Here is an 8,339-nt window from a genome sequence, read left to right on the forward strand (position 1 = left end):
GGAGTTGAAAGATTCGATATTCTTACATTATTTATTATTATTGATTATTATTATAGTCAATTATATTAAAAGTAAAAGTAAATGAATATAGAGAGGCTTGGAATCTGGTTTTAGTATCTTTTCACGATTGCATGATGAAAGTTTCTATGGTTGTCCTTTGAGTTGAGGATATCACATGTCAAGACATGAAAGTGATTCCACTTGTCAATTTCAAACACCTTAGTATTCCATTATATAAGAGAAATTATTCTTTGACACACCTAAATTTTTTACATTCATTTGACACTATCTTTACTTACTTTTTACTCTCTTCTTTCTTGAAAAACTACAAATCTTTATAATTTTTAGACCATTTTACCCTTGTATTTTGTGTCAAATGAATATAAAAGTGTATCATAATATTATTACTCATTACATAATTTCCTAACTTATTATACACATTTTCTCCCTCCTTTTCCCTTCCTTTCTAATTAACCATAACTCAAACTTTAAATTACCAACTACTTTAACTTTTGTCATTATCAAAAACCTTTCAATTTGGCATCATTTATTTCCATTTGTGCCCAATGGGAAAAAAACACACATAAAAATCAAATGTTGTAATAATTATAGAAACCAAACTAAGTCACAACACAATTGGTATGTTTGTCTTTAGTGATGGACCCACTTTGAATCACCTTTATGATTTACTCTAATGGCTTATGACACCAACCATTTCCAATTATTCAACTCTTATTTTTTTTTTATTCTTTGTTTTTTCACCTATCAAAATTATTAATCACTGCACACAGCAAAAATAACTTTAAAAGAATAGCTTTTTATTTTTATTCCATGCCAAAAAAAAAAGAAACAGTTTTTTATTCTTTAATCTCATAAAAAAAGATGTAAAAAGCTTTAAATAACGAATGATGAAGCTTACCTTTTCCGCTACTAGGGACACAATTTGGTCAACAGTACAATCTAAAACCAAGGTCGGGCCCACTGAGTGTTGAATATGACCCATAAGGCCCACTGACGCACCACCATGACCTAAGAGGCCCACGAACAACGCAGAGAAAAACGATTTGTGATGAGGTTTCAATTTCTCACGATCCCACCATCCAGCACAACATCCTGCAAAGATTTGATCAAGAATCAATAATTTATTGCCCTGTGATTAATTAAAGCAACAACAACGTTGAAAAAACACAGTACTTAGAAGTGTTGTAAAAGTAGATCACCTCATCCGATTCGGCTTGATCCAACGTGGTCACAATTAACTTAATTTAATTTATTTATTAATAAATTAAAAACATTTTAATTTAATTTAATTTATTATAGATAAAATAAATTAAATCAATTGATTCATTGACTCACTGAATTATAATATTTTAAAATGAAAAAAAAATATATTTTCAAATTGAACCATGCAAGCATAATATAAACTATATAGATAAAAGGATTGTATGTTGGGTGTGGTGCACTCTGCACGTGAGATGCGTGCATGACTGGTACAGCAGATTAAATTCAAATAAAAATTTTATTGAAGAAAAATGGTGGTAAATTGAGAATGACATGGAATACTGTGAATGAGGCAGCAGAGAAACACGCATACTGTCCCCCCCGCCACGCAACGCAAATCCAAAACCAGAAGCTAAATTCAAACCAAGCGACCACGTGAGTTCACTCCCTTCTTTGCAAGCTATTCCAAAATATTTTTTAGTTTCGAATTGTACACTAAAAACCCTCGTTCGCTGCGGAGTGTAAATTCAAAACTATACACTCGGCGCACGAGAACATGGCGGACACTGGTGGCGACGATAATGGCGTCACCTATCTTCACGGTGACCTCGATTTGAAAATTATCGAGGCAAGGCACTTGCCGAACATGGACATCTTCTCGGAGCGTCTTCGCCGCTGCGTAACCGGCTGCGACACTATCAAATTCCACTCCGAGGACCCCGCCGAGAGTGGAAGCCAGCGGACGCGGCAGCGCCACCACCGCAGGATCATAACAAGTGACCCGTACGTGACGGTTTCGGTGCCGCAGGCGACGGTGGCACGCACGCGCGTGCTGAAGAACTCGTCGGATCCTCTGTGGAACGAGCGGTTCCACATCCCGCTCGCGCATCCGGTTGTGGATTTGGAGTTCCGCGTGAAGGACGACGACGTTTTCGGCGCGCAGATAATTGGGACCATGAAGATTCCGGCGCAGCGGATTGCCACAGGCGAGTTGATTTCCGGCTGGTTCCCTGTCGTCGGGCCGTCTGGGAAGCCGGCGAAGCCGGACACGGCGCTGCACGTGGAGATGAAATTCATGTCGGTGGAGAAGAATTTGCTTTACAAGCGAGGCATTGCGGCGGATCCGGAGCAACGCGGAGTGAGGCACACGTATTTTCCGGTGAGAAAGGGGAGTTCGGTGAGGTTGTACCAGGATGCGCAATGTCCTGAAACTGGCGGAGCGAAGTTGCCGGAGGTTAAGCTTGAGAATGGAGAGGTTTACAGGCACGGAAAGTGTTGGGAGGATATTTGTTATGCCATATCCGAGGCTCATCACATGGTGTATTTGGTGGGCTGGTCGATTTACCATAAGGTGAAGCTTGTTAGAGAGCCTACTAGGCCGTTGCCACGAGGTGGCGATTTGACGCTTGGCGAATTGCTGAAGTATAAGTCTGAAGAAGGGGTGAGAGTGCTGTTGCTGGTTTGGGATGATAAAACTTCGCACGACAAGGTTTTCCTCAAGACGGTTAGTCTTAATCTGTAATTGGCTTTTCACACTATTTTTTTTTTGTTATCGTTGAGAATGATTGATTGGTTGCTGATTGCTTTGATGCTTTTTGAGCAGACTGGTGTGATGCAGACTCATGATGAGGAAACCAGGAAGTTTTTTAAACATTCTTCAGTAATGTGTGTTCTGTCGCCTCGGTATGCCAGCAGCAAGATGAGCTTCTTGAAGCAACAGGCAAGTGTTTGGATCATTCAGGGTTTGATCCACTTTTCACTCTAGAACAATTCCACACTACCCAGGGATCAATTTCTCATATAAAACCTATTAAGTTCTGAAAATTATATTCCAAACTGGGAAATGTTCTCTCATTCTCTTCAGTTTTCTTCAAGTGCTCCAACACCGAGACGGACTATTTGTAAACAGAAATGTACACTGGGAAAATGTACTCAGGGAACGGACTCTTTCAAATGTACTAACTAGGGGAAAAATCAAACGTTAGAGAACAGAAAACTCTTTTTTCAAAACTGTAAGCCAACTAGGCCTCGGTAATGTGGTACAAGTTTTGAGTTTGGCTACCTGCCAATGATAATTTGATCGTTGCTGTGTTAAATGATAATAATGTAGTCAATTCTTGTCTTATGGTTTTGTATATTGCTCTCTTGTCGTTTGTGTTTTGTTGTCTCATAGAGTTGATACGTCCCTCCTGTATGTTGTCAGGAGATAGGATTCTTTGTGAGCTAGTTTTCAGTGGAGTCAAATATGAAATGCCCTGTGTTTTGTGGCCTAAGCTCTAAACAGAGGGTATGTATTTTGTAGACGCAAAATTTAGCATGGGAAATATACCTTCGCATGTTAATTTAACTGTTTGAATTTACAAGATATGTTTCTGTTTATTCAATTTCCTCTCACCTTTCCGCCTGTAACTTAGTAGTAGTTATTAAGTTGTCTTGTGTTTTGAGAAAGTGTCATGGAGTTGTTTTTATACGCTATTATATAGGTTGTTGGAACGGTCTTCACACACCACCAAAAATGTGTGATCGTGGACACACAGGCCACGGGGAATAATCGGAAGATAACTGCTTTTATTGGAGGTCTTGATCTTTGTGATGGTCGCTATGACACACCTGAGCATCGTCTGTTTCGTGATCTTGACACTGTATTTTCTGAGGATTTCCACAATCCTACATTTCCTGTAAGTTTCAGCCCAATTGTTTGTTTCACTTGTTCTTTCATTTTATTAGGCATCAGGACAGACCAGTTTTTAACTATTTTTAGCTGAACAATTTTTGGTTATGTCATTCATTATGTCTGGATCGTACCCATGCTGGGAATGAAGACTGTTGTGTGGACCCTCTATTAATCCTTATTTCCGCCAAGTACACAGTAGCTTCTGACCGGAAGTTGTATTATATATTATCATTGATAATACCTCGGCAAAAATCCTAAGTTACAGGGTTGAGTTAGATGGATACACCATCAGATTCTATGTGAGTTCCTGCTTAGATACTATGATTTCGTTTTGTGGTCACCAAGCATACTGAAATTTCACCACAGAATTTGTATTTTGTAATATTGCTCATAAGCACCTATAGGGTGGGATTAGAAGAGCTACACCATTTCTGTAGTTAGGGTTTATTACCAAAACTTAAGATCCCTTTCCAAATGCCCACCTACTCCCGACCATTGATTGCAAATTTGCACTGCCCAAAAAGGAAAGAATTATTTTGTGGAAAAGATGGTATAGTATATGTGGTGTGTTGGCTGTTGAGGGATGTTAGGTTCTTGAATCGGCTTATAGGTTATGCCTTAATGCCATCACTACAGTTATTTTCTATCCTTTCTTGTCTTTTGCCATAATCTAGAATAGCTCATAATTGTGGAATAATTTAATATTTTTTGTAGATTCATACCTATGAATTGTTGAGTGTGGAAGTCAATTATCTTTTCCTATTTTTACATTGTAGGAAGTATTGTTTTATGTTTTATTACAATGTGGTTACACTTTTCCTTTTCTCTCATGTTTTTCCAACAAAAAAATGGAATCATTATCTGATTTGTTGTTACTTCTCAGCTCTCACCCCTCTTATATTGTATGTAGGCTGGAACAAGGGCTCCTAGACAACCATGGCATGATTTACACTGCAGAATAGATGGACCTGCTGCATATGATGTTCTTATTAATTTTGAGCAGCGATGGAAAAAGGCAACTAAGTGGAAAGAATTTGCGATCCTTTTCAAAAAATCCTCTCAATGGCATGATGATGCTTTGATAAGAATAGAACGCATCTCATGGATATTAAGTCCTTCCGTTACCACGAAGGAGAATTATACAGTTGTTCCAGAGGATGATCCTTTAGTATGGGTTTCTAGGGAAGATGATCCTGAAAACTGGCATGTTCAGGTTGGACAATGCATGCTTAGTTCTGAGTAACGTTACTTGACTGCTATTCTTTGTTGACTTTGGATATGATTCGTTTCATTATGTTGTTTTCCAACTCTTACAGATCTTCCGCTCCATTGACTCAGGGTCCCTCAAAGGATTTCCCAAACATGTTGATGTTGCTCTGTCCCAGGTTTACATACTCTCTTGTTCATCCTATTTTCCAAATACAAGTGAAACTCTATACAACATATTTGCAACTCAAATATATATATATATATATATATATATATATATATATATATATATATATATATATATATATATATATATATATATATATATATATATATATATATATATATATATATATATATATATATATACATAGATTGTTATATACGGAATTGATTAGACCTTTATGCCACACTTTCTAATCAACATAATTTGTATGCAGAATCTTATTTGTGCTAAAAGTTTGGTCATAGAAAAAAGCATTCAAACAGCGTACATTGAAGCAATAAGATCTGCTCAACACTTTATTTATATTGAAAACCAGTACTTCATTGGATCATCGTATGCATGGCCTTCTTATAAAGATGCAGGTTAGGCTTCAATTCTCGGTTTTTAAAAGCAGGATAATTTTCTGTATTTTATCAGTTGGTCTACTCTGTATGCGGAGAAGGGACATCCTGTAAAATTTGATTCATTGATCTTGAAGGCAGAAGAAGACAAAGTTGAATGCACAACAAAAAAATGTGATTATATTATTTTTTAGACAGAAAGAACTCTTCCTCCCAAGTTTTTCCAATCTTCTTCTCTTTGACTTAAGATTTTTTTTTATTAATTTTCTTAATGAATTAATGGTATTATTTCTTTTGCTTTTAGTAACTATTTGACTTGTTTCTACCCTTGTTCATAAGACATACTTTCAAATCATTGGTGTGTTTCTTTTGTCTGCAAAGGAAAAAGAAGAAAAAAAACTAATGATGATGAGATGTTTCATGTGTCTTCTGATGTCAGGGGCTGATAATCTTATTCCAATGGAGTTGGCACTGAAAATTGCTAGTAAAATCAGAGCTAAGGAAAGGTTTGCTGTCTATGTTGTTTTACCAATGTGGCCAGAAGGTGATCCAAAAACTGGGGCTATGCAAGAAATCCTCTTTTGGCAGGTATTAGACTGTGTGCACTGTTTTGAAGTTTATTTTCCAATGGTGGAAATTTAGAATTTGTGAATATTAAGGATTTGCTTCTCTAAGTTTTCTTTATGGAGTTCAGTTTAATTGTTGACGAGCAAATCAAGGGAGTGAATTCTCACAAATTCTTATTAGAACCAGAAAAGGAATGGTAAAACAAAAGTAACATTTAATACTGAATTAGAACTATATCAGAGGTATAAACCCTTGCTACAAGGTTGCATGCTGGGAAATATGAAAATGAAACTGGGGAAAATGAAACTGGGGTAATGGCCGGAGACAAGGTAGTTAAAATTGACATTATCAGTACAATCATCTATAAAGATTATAAATTATTTAGTACATGAGATAAGGACCCCATACATTAGTATGGACAAGATAAAAAGAGACAAGACTCCTCTTATTGTCAATCGGAAAATTTACATAGCAAACTCACACTTCATAGTGGAGACTTTCCACATTTGAGTTCCTAAAATATGAAGGGAAAATCAATTTTACACCTTGAAATTAAGGATTTCCCAACCGACAGTGGTATAGTTGAATTTTTTCTTTACTAGTCATGGTGGATTCATATATCAGGAAGTGGCTATTGATAAGTTGATTTTACGAAGTAAGGGTCATTCCATTCTCTAACATGTCTAATTGTGTTTCCTGAGTTCTTGTCCTAGTCCTTTAAAATACAAGAGTTTCTATGAAAAACAAGATTACGTGAATGGTGTTTGAATTTTTGTACAAAAATTAGATTACTGGACAATTTAGGGACATAAAAGACACCTTTTAAGGTTATGTATGAGCTTAATTACACCTCTCCTTGTCCTGCTTCTGTTACAATGAAGGCTTTGTTTTAGGGTTGATAGACACAGCCGGATACTTCCAAAGATCAAGAGCTCTGGTACCATATTATGACAGTGGAATTTAAACTTTACAAAACCGGTTTAGAAAGGTGTTGTAATTAGAGGAAATATCTTTAGAATCTTTCTAATTAGAGAAAATAGTTATACAATCTTCTATTTTATTATTTTTTTTTTGTTTTCCTAGTTTCCCTATTTCCCTTTTTAGGAGAATTAGATTATTACAAATAAAGGATATGATAATGCATTTTTCATGATATGAGACCACTGTCCGACCACGGCAGCTGTCGCCGTTGCCGGTTGGGGTCATTGATAGGGCAGAAACGCCCAACACCGACAACCACAAACGCCACTGTTGTAAATTTTCCAAAGAAAAAGAAAATGTTGGGGGAGGTTCGACACACACAGATCTTCACATTACCAATGGAGGTATCTATGTGTATATAAATCCATATCGGTCTCTTCTTTTATTCGATGTGGAACTTTGTTTGTATCCCAACAAAAGGTGAACTTTACCCCCTTTACATAATGTAATTTGGCCACATATTTAATATATGTGGGATCTCTAACACACCTTGTGCTGAGGACATTGAGCATGGGAATAGAGGGGGACCCTACCGTAGGTGACATAATATGTCCAACAAACTTGACCTAGGGTGGACTTTAAATGATTTTGATATCATCTCAAATTTAGAATGAATAATATATTTCTTTTATATTATAATAATGAGGTCATTGGACCTATAAATACATGTGACTGTTGGTTATTTTAGGAAATTTGGATAACTAAATCTAAGGAAACAAATCTCGGTAATTATGGGATTGGCTATAAATATATATAATCCTAGTACTAATGACATGATGCTACTGCGATAAAGAATAAAATTATAGCAAAGATAATATAGAAGACTCCTACAATACATAAATCAACCATTTATTTATGTCAATGATTACCAAACCCTCACTTTACTCTCTAATGTGCCCTCTCTGTTAAAAGATCTTTCTAAAGCTTAGTGCTCCTAAAAAATATATATTTATTCTCAATTCTGTGTTTTTGGTGTACAGGGCCAAACAATGCAAACAATGTATAACGTAGTTGCTAGGGAGTTAAAAGCAATGCAACTTTCTCATATAAACCCACAAGATTACCTCAATTTTTATTGCCTTGGTAATCGGGAAGACTTCAGTGAAGAAAGTTCAAGCAC

At 36.4% G+C, this 8,339-nt stretch overlaps 1 protein-coding gene across 1 annotated transcript in view; it reads left to right on the forward strand.

Moving 5' to 3' along the window:
* Positions 1-1,533: 1,533 nt before the first annotated feature.
* Positions 1,534-8,339, forward strand: part of LOC106777666 (phospholipase D delta) — a gene marked incomplete in the record, with an annotated part of 9,245 nt that continues 2,439 nt past the window's right edge. Inside the window, 8 exon segments of the mRNA XM_022787410.1 lie at positions 1,534-2,725; positions 2,825-2,941; positions 3,705-3,899; positions 4,806-5,108; positions 5,212-5,280; positions 5,545-5,692; positions 6,111-6,259; positions 8,200-8,339. Of these exon segments, the coding sequence (XP_022643131.1) occupies positions 1,778-2,725; positions 2,825-2,941; positions 3,705-3,899; positions 4,806-5,108; positions 5,212-5,280; positions 5,545-5,692; positions 6,111-6,259; positions 8,200-8,339 (2,069 nt within the window).

The sequence above is a fragment of the Vigna radiata genome, chromosome 11 (genome assembly GCF_000741045.1).
Source record: "Vigna radiata var. radiata cultivar VC1973A chromosome 11, Vradiata_ver6, whole genome shotgun sequence".
NCBI classification, from domain to species: domain Eukaryota; kingdom Viridiplantae; phylum Streptophyta; class Magnoliopsida; order Fabales; family Fabaceae; genus Vigna; species Vigna radiata.